Source organism: Colletes gigas, unplaced genomic scaffold (assembly GCF_013123115.1).
Source record: "Colletes gigas isolate AHSC1104 unplaced genomic scaffold, ASM1312311v1 Colletes_gigas_Sc00006, whole genome shotgun sequence".
Taxonomy (NCBI): Eukaryota; Metazoa; Arthropoda; class Insecta; order Hymenoptera; family Colletidae; genus Colletes; species Colletes gigas.
This window is the reverse complement of record NW_025106635.1, coordinates 5,381,165-5,401,168: the sequence shown is the minus strand read 5'-3', so window position 1 is coordinate 5,401,168 and position 20,004 is coordinate 5,381,165. Positions and strand designations below refer to the sequence as shown.

Below are 20,004 nucleotides of genomic sequence, written 5' to 3'. Positions count from 1 at the left end.
TTATGAAGCTGTCCGAAGGATAGGAGAAGAACATATCGAATAAAGATATTTCAAACAGTAGGTGTTCATCACTTTTTAAACATTTTTAAAACTTGAAGGAAACTGAAAGTAAATCTCGTTCCGTCCCTTTTTCGTTTTCGTCGAATCCGGATAAATGGCGCTTCCGAGAAAATGGAAAAAATCGCGAACGGAAACGTTTGGGTGATGCTGGGACTTGTAAATTAATTTCCGCCAGTAACGATGGAAGATCGCGCAGTTTCTTTGCTTCCTTTTTCGTAAATTTGTTTCTGTAAATTAACCCCTGCGCGCTATTTAATTTAAAAAAAACTTCATACGACTCACCCTCTATTTTGTGAACATTTATTTCGAGGAACGCGAATCGATTTTGCTTTAAATCGAAACGACTCGTGAACGTTTCGATAAGAATTTTAGCACTCGCACCGCCCACTATTTCACCCTCGAGCAGACAAGAGTACTATAAAACGACTGATTAAACAAGACACATCGGAGAATCGGATAAAAGTTTATCTTTGGTCCTCCGACGTGAGGTGACGGCCAAGAAATAACCGGAAGCAGTCAACCTTCTCGCGGAGGTACTCGACCGGACAAAAGACGAATAACTACCAAATTAACGAACTTTGAACTATATTCTTGAACGACATTCTTACCTTTAAAAAAATCTAAACGTTTCGTTTCGTAGTTATCTACGAAAAAGTTCTCGATCTTGACTTATTTTTCGACTGTTCGAGATGGCGGGTCTCCTTAAAGATCTCTTGTCTGGAAAGTGACTCCGCGGACGGTTAATGGCCGATCGGAACGCGCAGAAACTCAGGAATGACTTACATGAACGAAGTGCATTGTGCGATTTCTCTTCGTAATCGATGAACGCGTTTATTGTTGTTCCGGAAGAGGCGTTGGACGTGCTCGAGGGTTCGTCGAACCCGCACACAGCGCGCATATTTCGGCAAACGCGAACCACTTAATTCCCGTCGCGATGGGATAAATGGTAACAGAGGCGGAAAACGATACTTTCTACCGTAAACATCGTGAAATAGCAAGCTGCCAAGTAGCTCTGTGCTATCCATTTGTTGCGATAGACAGAGTGGTTGGAAACTATGAAACTTTTGGTGCGCGTGAAACGACCATCTTGCTTCTATTACAGAAAACGCAACATTTGCATCTGTGTTGATACAAGGATTCTGGTTTGCTTGGACGAAGTGTTGACTTCTTTAAAAGCTCCAGAAATGTAATAGTCGTTTTACAAAATAGAGTTTAACGTCTACTTAAAAGAAAAACGCACTTTCGAGAAGAAAATTCTTCACCAAAAATATAATAACGTTTCCATTATTCCCTTAGCAGTAGATTCATCCGTGGTTGTTCTTTCGTAAGAAAATTATACGTATTCATTTTGCTAGTTTTCTCTGTTTCAAAGAGCGCACCGGAGAGAGTTGTTCGGTTAGATCTCCGTTCTTTGATACGTTTCAAACGAAACGGCCTCCGTCAGCTAAAAAAAAGGAAGAAATTCCATCGTGTGGCATCGTCGGGTAGCGAATCTGATTAGACCAAGCCATTCCTGGTACACGTAAAACCGTTCCCTTGTGGAATAAAAGGAAAGACGATAGTCCTTTGAACGCCAAGTACTTGAGGCTTCTACAGAGTGTTTGACAAATATCGTTGGCGTCGTCATCTTCCGGAACATCCTGAGGTTAGTTACTGTGCAAATAATTCCACTCGATTGCTAACATTATTAGCTAATATTGGACGCCCCGAGTAATTTTCGTTTATTACGATCCGGGCTACGTTTCTGGCTTCGTTTCGCGTTTAATTCCCTACCGGAAGAAAAAAATATGGATTCATAGATCAGCGATTTTACGCGCTATGGCGATCCAGCGATCTGTACAAGTACCAGAGATCTCGAAAACCAATTTCGCTTATCGCAGGGATGGGAAGGGTCGTTGTTACGTTTTATTGCTCCCGATAAACGCAGTTTCAATTGTTGGATAACTTTGGTCATTCCCGAGCTGAACTACTTGCGTTCATTAAATTTTTATACCTTCGTATCGAACCGTTTGTACGGTTAACGGGTCTCTCTGATTCGAGCGTGGTAAATTATTTATTGCTGTATGCTTTAAAAGTGGACGCGTAAAATATAAAGTAGAACGAAAGCAAAGCTTGTAATTGGGATCGTTTACTCACCAAATACTATGACGAGGGTCATCTTGACCGTCTTGACTTTCGCTCTGGGAATAAGCCCTCTCGAGGACGCTCTTCTGGTGTCCCTGGTAGGCCCCTGACGTAGTACCCCTCCTTGAGACCATATAGTAGCTACGATCACAGCATAACAACCCCCTATTATCAGCGCTGGGGCTATAAAGAGGGTAAAGCTGACCAGGCTCATGTAGATCTTCCACTGCGTCTGGGTGGGCAGCTCTATCCAACATTGCGTCTTCCCCTGGCAAACCATCCTGCCCGATTATGCTCGTAATACGACCGATGCATAGAAAATACGCGGTCGAGGAACTTGTCGTTTGAACCCCAGAGTTGAGCAAAGAATAACTTGATTACATTAGGTTATTCTAGAAAGATTATGTTCTTCATCCTACATACATATAAGTATGTAGATAATGTCCTCGATATTATCTCGTAGTCTGGCAGAATCCAAAGTTTTTATTATTCGGTCGTTTATCATAAAAGTTTGCTAACCCTCGGTCTACACGAGTCGCTTCTTTTTAGTTACAACGACGAGAAAAAGTGTAGGCAATTATTAAATAGTATAATAAATTCGTCAACGTGAGTTATCACACTTTTACTCGTCGCTGAACGCGTTGCAAACAAATTGCAACATACTTTCGACAAATTCCGATATTTAGCTCAGTGTTTTCCAACCTTTGGGGCAATGTTGAATATTTTAAGGATGAGTAGAAAATTCAAAATACCATTTTGTTTATGCTAGCGGGAGTTTTTGTTTTGTACGAACAAGATATTGGAGTCGACGCGGTATAGGATTGAGAAAAAGTTGGAATACACTGGCTTGGTAGTACACGCAAGAAAATCCGCTTTTCCGCAGAATGTATTATGATGCACGATAAGATATTCACTACCTGTATAAGTTTTTCCTCGTACAAGAAAATAATTGGGGCACTGAACAGCGTTGATAGAGTCCAAGCGCCTATCACCAAAGCTCTGGCTCTCCACCCTGTTATTAAAAATTTACATAAATGCGAAAGCTCGTGGTATATACAAGATCCTAGTCTGTACAAGCATATCATGTTTTTATACTTAGGCGATCTATAAACGGTTCTTCTCGGAGTATATTATAACCCATACAATACAAAACAGTTATAAAGAAGAGAAAAGCTAAATTAAAGCAAGTAAACGAAGAACGATAATACAAATAGGAATAAGATTTCGATTTAACTTCAACAGATATTGCTCAGAGGGGGATGAAGGGTATAGCAATTTTATAAACGACTTGAATGTTCGCATACTGCGCTCCAAGGTGAATGAACAAATGTAGGTCTGTGGATTCCAAAAGTTTTCGACGTCCACGGAAGTTTCCTTAGGCGTGGTGTTCGCGAAAGTTCCGCCACAGCTGTCGTGTAATAGAGAAAAATAATAAAAGGGACTAGAACTACGCGTGCCGCTGTAATAAACAAACTTCTACGAAGCTGTTCGTCGCTCGTACCTAACGATGCACTTTTATCTGTTATTAACAAGATCGGTATTAATGTCACTCTTATAGTACCTCTTTCCAAACGTGTAAAATAAACCGCTCTGTCAACGACAGGCAAAATTTCGCGTAAATTCAAACTTTAGCGCCGTGAGCGTTAATGAGTTTCTATGGAACAGTATCCTTTGATACAGCTCTTCGAGATTATATCTAAATCAGCTCGGATAATTAACTGCAGTGTCGCGGAGCTCTGGAAACGCCATTTTGGCTGCCGACCAAGAGAATAATCGAGACGTAGGCACTTTTGAAATACAAATTTGTTGAGCAATATATTTCAATTAGTTTCCAGAAACACTAGAAAAGCGTACAATAATTTTTAAAAGGGCAGAACATTGAATAAATTTATTGAAAAGTATCGAATATACACACTGAATATACATCGTGAAACTACGGTAATTACTGAAACCGTTTTCATCAATTATTGTTGCTCCGTTGCTCGGGCTAAATTAATCAATATTCGTACAAATGGAATTTTAACGATTTCAAATGGTCCGTGATTAATATTCATGTCGACCGGAGCTAATTACTTTAAACGATGATTTATTAATATTCATGCCGCAGAAATTTCATTATTTTCAATGGAAACACGTCCGCGAGAAGGAACAAAACTCTGAATCGTGATCCATGTTTTTATTAAATTTTAAATTAATTTCTTTTCTCAAACAGTGATGTCTTATCGAACATTCGGTACAAATTGTGGATAGTATTAAAATCTACGTTTCTTAGTTACCATTTTTACTTTCGTCGAATTTGAGGCGTCATCGATGACGTGGATCGTCGTTAACGTCGCGAACGTTACTCGCGTTTTATTTCGTTACGGTTTTTTACCTTTTCGACCCATCCTGTCACCGCCGTGGCCTTTCTTACTGTACTTGGGGCGACGTTATAGCTCGATGGAATAAAATGAAAATAAAACCGTTACGATCTCGGTAGTCCGGCGGCTGGAAGCGATTTCTTGGCTAGCAGTAAATACGACCGCGGCTGTAGACGTACGCGAAAGAAGGAAAAACCGTAGTACTATCTCTACGGGAAACCTCCGAGACTTCTGAATCACTGTTTGTTCTCGATGGTGTTGAAAAGTCGAGTGTCCTCCTCCGGACGGCGTACACCGCCAATCCCTTAATGCGCTTGCGAACCAATCGAAGATAACGATGACGATCACCCCCCAGATATTACGAACACGATTCCCCTGAGCTTCGTTCGCGGCGGAAAATGGAAAATCGCGATCGTTCGTGGAGCCACGATATCGTTTACCCGATACTGAAATCAGAAATTGCGTCGCTGAGCGGGACGACGTAATTCTATCGCAACTTTATGGCCTTACAGGCTCGATCGAAGCAACGATTTACTTCACGATAGTCGTACACCAGCGTTTCATGGCGGGTAGTCCGAATTATTAGTTAGACGCGTTGAAAAACTTTCCAAATTCATTCTGGATCTTTGATCAATTTTACATCGGTAAAGACAAAAATATTCTATCTGTCTTGTTCTGTACAAAAATATAAATCACGACACACACTTGTTGAATGAGGCTAAAATTATATTTCAAGGAATAACAAAGCTTAAATCGAGAGGTCTTGTCCTCGCCTTGTCAATTACCTCGACACGATTAATCGATTAATTGATGTACTTACACCTGCCAGTGAAGTTCATAGGTCTGGTGATGGCATCGTATCTGTCAATTGACAGCGCGACCAGAACATAGGTAGAGCTATACGTAACGACAGCTTGCATGAACCTTATCAGCTTGCAGGCAACGTTTCCCGCGTGCCAGGTCACCGTCATTCTCCAAATTATATCCGTTAGGACGGATATCAGGCCGACCAATAAATCTGCAACAAGATATGCAATGCAACGTGGCGAGATGATTCATCGTGACGCTATTATTAAACAGCCTCCACCCGGCATCCACTTAATTTACGAATGAATAAACGCGCGGAACTTAAGCCGGCCTGTCTGGAAAAACCGACCCGTTCGTTAACTGCGAATTTCGCGGTAAGGATCGCGACGCAATTAAGCTCATTGACGTTCCAAAAGAAATAGAATTTATTCCTCTTTAAGAACAATAATCTGCCGGGAATAAAACTTTTTTCTGGAATATTCAAATATCGCACACATAACAAATCGTACAAATGTTCCTAGAAGACGGTGCTCAAAGTGTCGTTGTTCCAAGGAAGAGTTTGCACACGAGTACTCTAAGTACAAGCATTACGGCGAGCAATAACACGAAGGATAATGATTCTTCGACATAAGGCAATTCATTCAAACTATCGTAGACCTAGTTGACACGTTAAATAAAATAATATGACGAACGTATCATGTTTGTAGACTTTCGACGAGTGAAAGAACGACCACATATCTTACGAGCCGTTTGACTTGCCGCGCGATGAGAGGAGGCCTATAAAAAAGCGGTTTATAGGATATCGCAACGAGTGTTGCGAGCCTGGATGCGCCATTCTGACCGTCATAAAGCAAAAAAGAACCCCGAGAGTGAGAAGATTTCACCCTAAGGGTCCTCTCGCGAAGGGCGCACCGGGCCGTATATTTCCCCCGATATTGAAATTCGATTGGAACTTATCGTCCTATAATAACGCGGATTACGGTGACCGATCGTCACCGTACAGGCATCGATGAAAGAATTAATCGATCTCTTTGAGCTCGTAGTAAGCTCTCAAAAGGTGATTGAAATTTTACGCCTTTATGTTCCGTGTAATTTATCGTTCTCGGTCGCTCACGAACCGTTCGCGAATTTGAATTTTACGACGCGTCCGCGGGACCTCTGTTCGCTTTTCTTTCAAAGCAGAAACCGAGTCGTTATTCGTCCTCCAGCGAGGGCGTTATACAGATTTCTGGCGACTGTCGGTCGCTCGTTTCAGTATCTTAATTGCAACCGCCTCGTCTTCTAATTTCACTGCGAATGCCCCATTCGATACCGCCGTTGATTGCGTTAATCCGTGAAACGAGCGACAATTCGATCTCGCGTAAATTCCTCGTTTCGTTGCACATCAACCGAACCAATTGACTTTCCTCGATTTCGAATAGACTGTCGTGCGGCTCCCGCTAGGGCGAAATTAGGCAAATTCTATTCGCAAGCTATGAATCGAAATTTCAGGCTGGACGTCGATTTAAATTTATAATATTTTCCAACGCGTTGCTCCAATATCGTTTCAATCTTAAGAATTATTTGAACGGAATACTTTAATGAGTACGTTAATTACAATATTCACGGTGTATGCGTTATTGGTGCGATTTAAAGATTCAATAAGCTATTATATTTTTTCATCGTGGCGATCATGGACGTCGAATGTTTTCCCTGTTTGATCAGCTATCCGCGAAACAATAAACGCGCCCTCCTCCGGGCCCGATAAAGCGGAAGTCGCTGTAACAGCGAGAGCAATGCGCGAACGATTTCACCTTTGGCCTCTTTTCCTCTTCGCGACGACGTGTTCTCACTTACGCGACCGCTTCTCGTGCGAAAACCAGGAACTCGTGCCACGATACTCGTTTTCCGATACACGGCCACGTTTACGCGTCGTTTCTACAGCTTTTACGAGTACCGGAGAGGCCATTGTCATCGGATGGACAACCGGGTTTACGTTCGTCGATTTCATACGGCTTGTAAAACAACGCTTATATTTTGGCGCGTTTTTGCACTCGCAAACAGCTTTCCTCGAGCATCGTCTGGGAAATCAATACGACGCTCTTGGAGAAAATAAGGCCAAACGGGGGAAAACGCTTTCGAACCTGTGTTTGCCTTCACTTTTCCCTTGTTTTGACTCGTAGATCATAGTTATACAACATGATGGACACGTACACAACGTTGGACCAAAAATATACGTTCGCGTTTTAGCTTTTTTCATCGTTGGTGTTATTAATAATTATCAAACTGTATTCGTCAACGTTCAGAATAGTTTGTCAGAGTCTAATAAACGGGCAAGATTGGAATGTTAGAACGCGAACGAGAACAGAATTGAAACTTGTAAATTGGAACATTTGTGTAATACTTGGTCGATAGTAGCAATTATTACACTACCGTACAATTACTTCCGTATTTGCGAAGGTGTGTGATTTCAATTGTGGGTTGAACGGCGCGACAGCGGACGCTGGGCGGTTCGTGTAGAACAAACGAAGACAATCTCGAAGTTACGACCGCGTCTTTGTCTCGGCTTCTGCTCGCAAGCAAGGTTTCTCGGCACACACAATGGATGTGCTTCGGAAGGATGCCACAGGAAATACAATACGAGACAAACAAACTGAAAGGGAACAAAGAGAAAGGTTTTCAAAAGAGTGAAGAGCAATCAAAGTAAGCGTAGCTGATAAACGTCAGCGTACAGTTACTTCCGCCATTATTCGAACACCGACTATTACATTACAACGATTATTAATTATCGTGTACACTTTGCTATTCATGCTCAATTTCTGTGCTAATATTTGGAAACTTGTCCTTTTTATGCAGATGCGTTAATTAACGCTTGAAATATTATAATTACATCTTTATTCTCTTTCTGTATTTTCATACTTTTATGTTTCCTTTCGTAATCTCTTTTATAAAGCTAGTATCTTGAATGTGGTGAAAATCCAGGTCGCCGACAACATTAAATATACTTCATTAGCTCGACAAGACTATGCTTTTTCATTCCGCGGGAAAAGGTGTCCGACAAAAAAGTCTACGAGAATATTATTTTCTACAGAAATATGTATTAAGTTTCATATAAAATACAAAACAATGTTCTTCCGTGCTTTGGGATAGTAATTATATTACAAAATTTACAAATAAATATTTAGAAGTCCCTTTTAAACTCCATCGTTGGTTCCGTGCCGTCTTCTATTATTTAACTGGAATAATGTTCAATTTCAACTATGTCGTCATGACGTCAATCATACGCAGACAACAACTTGTTATGGTTTGTACAATAGCGTAAAGCACGCTTATAAATCTTTACGGCTCCATAACTCGACTTTCGTCCATCTCCAGCATAATTATATTCGGTCGATCGTTAATGCAGCACTTCGTTAAACATACTCCAACCATGGTGCATTCGACGAAGTCGCCATTGGAAGCAATATTCCTCTGAACTTGCGCTCGAGACGACAGCGTTTGAGGAACTTCGACGGCGAAGTTACGCGAGTCAAAAGTAACCTTCGTCGCTTTACGACACGTTTGACATCTTACTACGATTTTACTTTACGCGCGTATTGTTCTCATCCGGTGACATAACCGCGTCTTTGTTTCCATGTTTTCTAGAAGTCCGTTTACGACGTGTCGCATAAACACGGTACTCGATAGGATCGTGTATAAACTAAATCCACGATAACATCTTCAGCGAATCGTCGGGCAATTTTACGAGCTAGTTAAACGTGACACTATTTAATTGAAACGCACGTATCGACCCATACGTCGATAATATATTTCATCCAATCTGGAAACACACGAGTTTCAAAACGGATAGTTACTTCTACGTTAATGCGTTCAGATAATTAGCGGAGAAGAGAATTCTCACCGTTGCAGGATTTTGTTTCTCTAATTGAGTATTATAAAGGGCAGATTACTCGTCTGGAAGTGAAACCATCGTACTGTAAATAGTCTGAATATATGAGGGAATAAGAGTTACTAATGGGATGCTCGGAGGCAAACTGACCAAAGAGTCGTGTTTTGCATGGATTAATAATTAAAGGAGACCATATCTGGTTTTTCCAGGACTGGGACGTTTTGTGCCTCGTGCATCATATTTATCTGACCTTTTTTCGAGCGTTTAGGCGCTATCTTCGCGAGAAGAAGTTCGACGATCAATCTCGACTCGAAGTTCGTTCGAGTTCTCAGACAGGAGCATTGTGTACCCGATAGATCAAGACACGCGATACTTGCGCTACATCGTTAATCGAAGTCGTAATTCAACAAAGAGCTAAAGTTTCGTAACTATCGTTAACAGCGTTGCAATCTCTTAGCAATAAATAAATGGTCAGACTTACCTGCGAGTGCCAGTTGCTTGATGAAAAAGTCCATCCGCGTTTTTCGTCGTTTTCCCCACAAGAGACCAAACAGCACCGCGATATTACCCACGACTATCATGACGAACAGCAACCACAAAACCGTGAATTGTTCCGTCTGGAACAAAAGAAACGAATAAGCGTAAATTGATCATGAATTTGATGGATCGGATTGGAAGTGCGAAACTTTGAAAGACGAGGTTACTATAGAAAAATATAAAGCCATCCTAAGTCGAGGACTCGTCATATAATATTCTTTCTTGGTTCGCGAGACCTCGTTAACGGTGCCCGTTCTTCCCTGGGAGATCTAGAACAAGAGCTCTGCGAGAAATTCCCTTCGTGACAGGGTTATTAAATGGAGAAAACGAGCAATTTGTAAAGAACCCGGGGAAACACACAGGAAACGCCGCGGAATCGAATTTAGATTCACCGACTGTGTGCACGTTGCGAAAATAATGCACGATAAAAAAGTATCGGTTACCTGAGGGGTTGTACACATGGTCAGGATGCTTTTATAATATGGAACGTTCGATTACCCTTGGCGGTCACGGATATGAAAATACGCGAATAAAGTTGCCTCCCCCATGTTCCAGCTCGCCATTTATAATTTCAGATTTCTTGGCAAATTAATCACGATTTAAAAGATCTGTGACATTTTGTGAATAATATCGATGGTGCAATCGAGAAGGGGTTGATTTTACGCGAGAAAGCAAATCGAATGCAGAGAATAAAATTTTACTACTTGGACTAGGACGCAAGTAGAAATAGTGATTATTGGACGGACGCGTTTCTGGGTGCTATATTTTATGGTACTGACGTATAATGGTTTCTTCGATAAAGACGTTAAACAAAGTAGAGCGACCATCATTATTCGTGGACCGTTTTTGTTGTATGTAAAATATTAAAATTAATGGAAGGTTCGGGCGTTCGAACGCCTAAAGTTAAGCAGGCAATTTACAAGTAGAAACTTTGGAGCGTTCGAACAAGGGGAAGATATCGGAGTCGGTGATCCGAATCGCGAAAAGGAGATTGTAAGTCATTGGAGCGTCAGAGAGCATTTTGCGTCGGGAATATCGCGACAAAGGCTTTATTAAAGGTTCTCGAAGGCAGACGCGGGATCGTTGGCGCGTAAATCGTGAAGCCTGTCAACCGCAAAATAGGAGAAGTTTTGGTGGCTGCGATCCGGTCGAATGGTATTTCCAGCGGATTTGACGGCATCGGTCATTTATGGAAAATCGATGGCAGGACGACGCACGATCCGTCCCGTGCAGTCTCGGAAGTCGTCGACCCGGTCTTCCGAATTCAATGGCAGATCATTAGTTTTCATTTCGATACACGCCCAATGTTGGAATCCCGTTACAAAGTGGGTGGGGATCGTTAAGAGTGAAATTTATCGTTGCGGATCTCGCAGGGAACCACCTGCAACAACCGACCACGCACTTATGGCGGTTGTATCGTATAACCGGCAAAATACAACCCTCGACTATTCACGATTTAAACCAATCCGGTCGTTCGGAGATACGCGTTCCGGTCTCGTTACCGAAACTAAAGCAATTACACCGTAGCACGCGCCGCTTCTGTGCAGCCATTCTCGAGTAACGATTTCGTATTTACTTATTTAAATGTAAGGCAAACGTTCCAATTATCGATAAATTTACGCCGATCGAAACGTTGCTGTTCCACCGTAAACAATTATCAGACATTGGAAGTTCGAAGCATCTTTCTATCATCATTTATTATTAGATTATAAATTGAACAATAGTAGACTGGCACATAGGTACCGGGAAATTGAAATTCGGTGGCGGAATATTTGTATTGCAGATTAGATGAATTAAACGAGCAAACGGGAGATTTTGAAGCAACGAACCTCTAAATAAGGTAGCACAGACGAATCCATCTGCACAGCATATTTACTTATGCTTTTCCACGTTCGTGTCTTTTATTTTCTCCTCGTCCTATTCTGTCAACCCATTCTAAACTCATACTTTCTGGACCCCTAGTGGTTTTCTCCTTTTATCATTGCGACATGATTTATGATGCATTTCTTTCTTTTCGACTGTCTGCCCTTATTCGGCGTATCTAGAATTTGTCTTCTACCGTTCTCGTAAATTTGGTTAAATTACTCCTCTGTTTCAACGTTTTGGCTAGTCGAACATACGGCAGAGATTCTTCGGAGATCCTCGATTTTTCTGAGGAATTTATTTCTCACTGAAACAAAGGACTGGTGTAACCAAATTTCCAGGAAAAATTAAGATCAACGAGTTCCAATGTACATAGTCGAGAAGAAAGGACTATAAATCGCATTGTAACGATGAAGCAAGGAAACCGCTAAATATCCGGCGTGAATTGAATCGACACCAGGAAATGCCCAGACCATGTACTTTCGCGCGAGTATCTGGTCGAAATCAATTTACTTGGTTTGCCAATGTACCGAGTCTGATTAATGAGACACCGTTATTTCGCTAATACGGCACGCTCTGTGTCGATTATGAATCGTAAATCAGCCACGATTGGAAATCGGCTCGCGTTCGTTGCACGTGTCGATACAGCCGTGTTTAATTAACTAAGCAAGCTTTAGGTGGCCTGTTAGTTATGTACCCTGTTATTGGGGTTGAAGTATGGAGAAGTAATTGACCAATCACGGCCGAAATGTTTGCGTTGGTTTTTCGGTTCGCGGCGGTCTTGTTTGAATCACTCGCGACTCTAATTGCGAGAAGCCGATTCGGTCGTTTTTTCGCCGTCTGCGATTGAAAGGCAGCACGGATCGCTTTTAGTAGCTTGAAAATCAAAGCCGCGGATAATTGGTTCCCTGGCCGAGAGATCGTATTGAAACACGTTAGAAAAGAACGGCTGATGGGACTCGATGTACTTGATGCGCCATTGATATACGATTGATGAGTTTATATCCGATGGAAATGGCGTGACTGTCTTTCGTATTGCGATTCGCCATATGGTCAGATTGTCCGTATAGGATCCAGTAATGCATATCAATGCGACTATCGGACTAACGAACCAATTTATATATTCATTCGACGGTTCAATTTTACGATGATTTGCAAATATCGTCGCGATCATGCTCGAGGAACGCCATAATGAGATCGGAATTTTATTACGGGAATAAATCTTTAATCAGAAATACTACGCCTCTCATTTTACATTCGGTGTCTATCGGGTCGATTCGTTAGTTTCATCCTTTCCCTCGATACCTTTTTTTAAAGGAATTACGATAGTAAATCGTTCGATATGGAAATTGATATATCCATGCATGGGTCGATCGAATTATTTTTCACTGGAAGTAGGAATTTGTGATTCGTGCTAATATCGAATTCTCATTGCCATTCGGGGGTTAATCCGCCCGGTCCATGCAATGTTGATGGACCAGCTTGGTGTCCAGATGGTCGTAAATGTACATAGTAGGCTTTCCATGGATTGGTCGCCATAGTCGCGTGCTAATCGTTACTTTGTGGCAGATTGTCGACCAATAATAATGATGGTACTCGTGGTATTTATAAAGAAAGGAATATAAAATTAAATTTATCGCCGAACCTCGGTCCAGAAGAGGGTTACGAGCAAAAAAATGTTGAGAAACATTGATCTGCACCATGGGTCGGCAACCTTTTGGACGACCGGATACAAAAGTTCCACGTTAAAAGAAAAAAAAAATAGGAATGAGCGTAAAAGCTGCGGAGCGTGGCCAGTTGGCTCGCAAAATACTTGGTCGTTTAGGATTTAAAGTCCGGAACGTTTATGAACTCTCGTTGCAGGCTACTCTGTGAAATCCTTTTACTTGTTTTTTATTAACAAGCCACAACTTGAAGCTCGATTAATTAAACTTTTCAAAAAATTATGAAATTCAATCAAACAAGTTCCAGGATACTCCAAGTACAGTTTGACTATTCAAAGCAAATTTTTTATGCACGTATATGCGAGTGTACAGTGCGGAGATGAAACGTCAGACTAGGGGTCTGATCGATCATAGTATAATCTCCTTATAAATCCAGGCGCGGGTACAGCAAGTAGATTGTACTATAAATAATCAGACGCCCAGACCAATTTCCAGTTTTTCGCGGAGAAGTCTAGGATTATGGGACCAGTATGTTTACAAACCATCTTGGCAGGTTACTCGGCGAAGTCTGGTCGAAACAGAAGGCGATGAAATCCGTGCTGTTAAAATAACCAACGGAACAACGCGGCCAATTGAAAGCCACTTAAGAGGCAGCGTTAACAAATATTGAAACGCTTGGGTAACGCTCGATAATAGGAACGTTTCTCGAACAGAATGGCCGAATGGTATTTTATGCGCGAGCCAATTGGCTGGGGAAAAGTTGTGCGTGCAACGATATCCACGCCTTTCACAGGTGGAGACTCTCGAGTGGTCGCGTCAGCTTTTCACCTTACACGGCGCTCGGATCTTTTATGGAGCCCAGAAACGACGCCATGTCGGTTTACGTAATTCCCAGCTGCTTCTGTTTAATTTCGTCGCAGAAATGAAGCCGGATCGCTGAAGGACACGGTAATCCAAGGCTGAAATAGTCGTCCCCCCGGAGACGCGGTCGTGGCGCGATTTTTCGGGACCGGAGATTGTAAAACCAATTCGGTGAATTAGATACTGGGAAAACATTCAACGCGATTCGGAGGCAATACTTTCGAGCTACGTTGCTTTTTATTTATTGGGTCGTCGATGGCCGCGTTCGAGAGACAATGGTATTATTTCAAGTTTGTCTACGTATCTTTGAAGTTTTTATCCTTAAGCGTAAAACGAAGATGATTCAGGAACGAGATCCTTTCATAACACATAAATAATGGATAGCCTCCCCGACGAGGAAAGAGCGTCACTCGATGCACGGTCGAAACAATCCCAGGATTTGGTCCTGGAGGATGAATCAAATATCGGAAGTGGGGAAGTTCGATCGGCGGGGCTATAATCTGCCCACGTTATTCGATTTGGTGAATTTTTCGGGAATACATTCGCCGAAGGGAGATTTCTCCGGTACGTTTCTGATCCGTGGATTACACCGTTCGGGGTTGAGGGGTCCAGAATGGAGGACTGGCTCGGTCCCGGTACTTCTTCTCGAACGGCAAATTGCCATCGGCAAGAAGATATCGCCGAGTCGACGGAAACCAAGGTCCCCGCGTAAGTGCCACATTGGCCTTCCGCCTTTTTCCCCTTCGTTCAGCACCGAATTTATGATTCGAACGTCATCGTGTGTTCGTCCTCTGCGACAGAAAAACTTGACGCGTAACTATTTCCGAACGGTCGTACCAAGGACGCCGAGAAAATCCTTGTTTTTTCCGCGCGAGATCGTCTGCACGTAGGCTGATGCAATTTTATGCTTTCGATTAACTATTTGGATTCCGTGCTTCTGTGGCGGAGCAACGCTATCCGGTTCCACGCACGTCACGCGCTAACAATAAGAGCAAAATTTGAAACGCATTCTTTTTTTGTCTATATTCCGGATTTTTAGTCGAACCAGGTGCGGAATTCCTTTCGAAATTTTTTCTTTCCCGCGATACTATTTTCGCTGTATCGTTAATGTTTTAGGGTGCTTAAAATATTTTTTACCCTTCGAGATGGCTAAATGGGGATCGCGTGTTGTAAGAACGGAGCATAAAGCGTAATTGAAAAGTGTCGTAAGTGAAGATGGTCGTAAAACGAATCATCGTAAAATGGAATACGACTTGGCAAGTGTATCTGTCTATTACTCGTTAATTCTACTTCTCTCGATGTTTGTGTACATCAACGATAGCGAGGTACCATCTGTTCTTCTGTTAACGTCTTCTAACTAGTCAGAACTAGCTAAAATAAATAATACCCCTTTAAATAATACCCGCGCTCGTTGAAATCCGTTTTTGGGTAAAATTAATTTCAACTAGGGGAAACTAATAATAATCACGATGATCTTATCGGGCCAAAGTTTATAGAGAAAATGCGGGTCACGTGTGCACGCACGCGTGTTTTTGATTTTCTAATCGACGTCGACCGCGTTCAATTTTCAAACGACGTACCACAACCTTCGGCGAACGTTACCGCAAATATTATAGCACAGCCACGTACCTGAATCCGTTGCGGTACTCTAATCAGAGATGGTCAAAATGAAATCTGATTACATTTGCAGCGATATGATTGTATGTAATTGCACGGTAATCGCGTGGTAATTAAACGATAATCAAACAATCGTTACGCGTCTTAAAGATTTACGATTATGGTTACGTCGCAATTGGGCAGTGATTACAGTACGATTTCGTATTTTAATCATAATATAGTGATATAGTTTGTATATCGTAACGAAGTAAAATATTTTTCCGTGATTTTTACACAAAATTCAATCATCTCCATGTTTTGAAAGCCGAAAACTTCAACGCTGAACGTTGAAGAGGGTTGAAAAGAGTGGAAATTAATACTTGACACGATCGTGTTCCCGGTTACTCTGCGCTACGCGTTCGACTGTACCCATTGACAATTCATTAGTTTACATGCTTCGTGCGCGCGAGCTGGTTTCCGCCCCGATAACAGGTCGATTATTATACGCGCGTGACTGGAAATCATGCGATACCCAATACACTCCAGAAACCGAAACAGAAATGCTGGCCCACGCTACTGCGCGAAACTCGATCGCGATTTACAGTCTGTAACGCAAGAACCGCCATGTTTGTGGAATATTATCCATAGGGCAGAGGAAAGATCATAATCTAAACCTTCAAGATCAATAATGTAAAAATTACTGTTCGCATCAAAACGTTTTGAGGAATGGAAATTGTTTACATTTTCACTAAAGAAAGAGTTTCTTGTGACATTTATTAAACATTGGTTCGATCGGAATAGGAACACGTGGATGCTTCCGGGAGATAACGACAACAAAGATCGAAGAATCTGACTCGAATGGAAAACGAGAAACTGTATCGTTACGTAGGATGGCTCGTTTCGATCCCCTCGTGATAATCCCACCAATAATGTATGGTCAATTATGAAGGAACAGCTTCAAGGAAACGGCAGTTTATCATTAAAACCACTGACGCATCACATTCGTAAAATACGAAAGTCGTTACTCGTCTCGTATGCAGAAAAATTGATAGAAAGCACTCCGTGACACGTTACCGAGCCATAATCGCTAATGGAGGCAACCAGGCCAGTTATTAAGCAACGCGTAATAGCTTTTTAAATACAGGGTGGACCGCAGAACCCGATCAGTTTAGATCATTCTGCTGTTAGCGGACCGATGAGCAGATCTTCTCAACGAGAGATTTAAGATGATTATAGTCAATTTTTTTTCCTCCAGTTTCCAAGGTTGCTTCCAGTTTTTTGCACTCCCATATCTTAATGAATATCGACACCAATTCGGGAATCTAAACATTTCTTTTTATGTGAATAGGATGGAAAGAAAATTTTTTATTTGTTTGTCTCAATTTGTCGGAATCTGCGTCGCAATTTTTCAGGGGTGGATTTCGAGCGTGACGAGTTTCAAAATTGGGTGTATTCACGCGTCGTAATTTGCGAACGACCTCTTTGTGCTTGGAAACTGGCCCATAAATTCTGTCCTTCTGTGCCGCCGCGGGGTTTACGAAACGTCAAGTGCCATCGAGAGGAACACAGCCACACGGTTCTCCCTGAGAAACAGTTAACTGATATTTACCAGCAGTCCTCGAGTCTGCAGCAAACACGTACAAATTAAAGTGTGAATTACGATTTCAAAAATGGCGCCGTTCCTCGCCGGCTGCAGCGTAAACTCGGTCGAGTGTCCTTTGAAAAACCGTAACACCTTTTGCGTTTTGTTCTCTCTAAATTTATTTGGTTCTTTGCTCCTTACACTGCCTCTCCTCTTGTAAACTATCGCGAGTCGCGATATTTTCGCCTCTGTATTTAAAATAGCGGACGATGATTAGTAGGAACGACGTCGATGACAAATTGTCCTTTAAACGGGATCGTTTCGTTATCCAACACGAGACGACCCGCGAAAGACGTAGCGATTTCGTGGTTCTGAATGGTTTATAACGCGGTCGTTTCTATTACCCTGTAATTTCGCGGTTCGTAAAGAAAAAAATACACGGACGCTGATTTAGTGTCCCGTTTCGCGGCGATGCGGCACGACGTTAAAAGAAAGTCTGGCCGTGGTTTAGAGACGACATTAACCCATTTAATCCACCGCGAACAGGCGCGATGTATAACCGTAAAAATCTGTTACACGTGATCGCGAGTTATCATTAATTTCGTTCTCGACGGTTAACGACAACTCCCGGAAGTTGAAACTCGCTGCTCCGAGCAGAGACTTCCTCTCGAGTTACCTTGCTGCAAATTGCAGTTCAATCGTTGCCAATACGGTGCGACGTCGATCACCGGAAATCTAGATCCTATGAAAATGTATTGTCGGGAAGAGCGATTATCGGGAAACGATTTACGCGATTTATTGAAATTTTATTCGGAGCCTTGCGTGGGATGTTCGTCATGGTCTTAACATTTGCAATATAGTATTTTATACTCATTTGCAGGCAGAGATTCGCGAATTTTTTAAAATCAATATAAGAAATTCAATGTTCCCTCGAGGAACGGAACCTCCTTTAATTAACAAGACAGGATACACGTTTAGGGGTACAGGTGCGGAACATCTTTTGAACATCGGCTTCCTTTTATGTTACGATATCGGATATTTCATTTAGCTTGAAAACGCGTTTTATTATGTTCCTTTTTCGCGTTTCTCGCCTACAGGTTGATGTCGCCAGCCCGTAAAGATAGATAAATTAAAATGCAGAGAACTAACAGGAGTCGCGGTGGAAAATGTTACAGTTTATTTATAACGCAACGAGTCGACGGTATCTTTTTCATGCAATTTCAAAGCGCGGGAGATTATCATCGGATGGAAAGCAAAGTCCTTTTGTACGAGTTGTTTCGCAATTAACGAACGTGCATCTCGTTATTTATAGTAAAAATTGAACCGTTCGTTGGAATAAACGTCAGGAATAAATTTGCGAGTTAGCTATATTTCTCGAGTAAAATTCTGGCCATCATTTTTAAATATTTAATTAAGCGATCGTATCGTTAAGTTTTTTTTATTTTCCTCGAAATAACGAGACGTTGAATCGTTTCGGGAGCCAGTGAGTTGTTTACAGTGGCGATACAGCACAGGTTTCGCGGTATGGAATGTTGCAGTTTTGGGCAAACGAATCTTTTTGCCGCGTCGTTAACGAGATACAGGGTTTCGCGTTAATGCACTCGAGGCATGCTCCATGCTGGCTTGGAACATCAAGAAAATGCTTGTTAACGAGATAGGCTATCATCTTCCAACCGTAAAGACTCGCGATAAATTGTTCGTTAAATGAAGACACTTTACCAACGACAAACTCTTCGCCAGAATCGACGATCGCGTCTTTGTAACGTCCCTCTCGTAATTTGTGTTATACGATGTAACATAGAGGCGAGCGCGATAAAAATTGTTGTTGCACGATGTTTCGTTATCGTGGTTTACCGACAAAAGTATGTACTCGTGAATAACGACCGCTGTTCGTTATCCGATCGGTCGATAGTGCTTGTCGCGTCCAGCTGACCGATTCGAAATCTTTTAATCTTTTCAAGTCGCGTCAAGGGCCTGTTTCTTTTTGTCCCCTTCGCGGAAAGAATTGTTTTCGTTTGAAAATATTAAAATATCAGAGTTAAAAACAAATTGTTATTTATTAATAATATTCTGCACAAATGTCGTGTGTCCAGGATGGCGAATGAAACAAATAATAAGCCATAGACGAGGACTCTGAAACAAAGTCAAATACATCTCGTTTCATTAATTGCCCCATTCGCGGTTATTGATATTCATAACCTTTACACGATACGAAAATAATTTCCATGCGTTTCATGACGCACTACGCAATGTGGAGGAATTATTACGATCGATTGAAAATTGCAGAAACTCTGAACCGCGCCTCATGAAAGTCACTTGAAATCAAGCTGAAAATTTATTATCGCATCCTTTTTGCTCCTCGAACGGTTCAGCGTCCCTCGCGATAACGTACGTTGTCGAATGCACTCAATTTTTGTGGACAACGAAACTATACGCGACGCACGGCGTCAGCATCCATCCGGCTATATCATCTTAGATAAAAAGAAATTGTTGCTTCGTTGGGGAAAAAATGAGCGTCACCCCGAAGTAGTTCGGGGAAATGTATTTTGGAGAACTTAAGATGCACGAGATTAGTCCTCGTCCAATCATGAGACGTCCATGCTAGAATCTCTCGGTCATGGTATATCCTCCCACGCAGAAACTTACCACGCGCGTAATCCAAGTTGTTCAAAAGTGCCGTAA

At 41.9% G+C, this 20,004-nt stretch overlaps 1 protein-coding gene across 14 annotated transcripts in view; it reads right to left on the bottom strand.

Annotated features, from left to right (window-relative positions):
• Nucleotides 1–20,004, bottom strand: part of LOC122395524 (cardioacceleratory peptide receptor) — a 46,037-nt gene that overhangs the window by 2,477 nt on the left and 23,556 nt on the right. For 12 of the 14 annotated variants that reach the window (XM_043393153.1, XM_043393151.1, XM_043393155.1 and 9 more), the window contains 4 exons: nt 9,701–9,836; nt 5,365–5,562; nt 3,102–3,196; nt 2,197–2,465 (listed from right to left, as the gene is read on the bottom strand). In XM_043393153.1, coding sequence (XP_043249088.1) covers nt 2,197–2,465; nt 3,102–3,196; nt 5,365–5,562; nt 9,701–9,836 — 698 coding nt within the window. The remainder of the gene's footprint in view (nt 1–2,196; nt 2,466–3,101; nt 3,197–5,364; nt 5,563–9,700; nt 9,837–20,004) is intronic. The other 2 variants (XM_043393164.1, XM_043393162.1) reach the window with 1 other exon arrangement.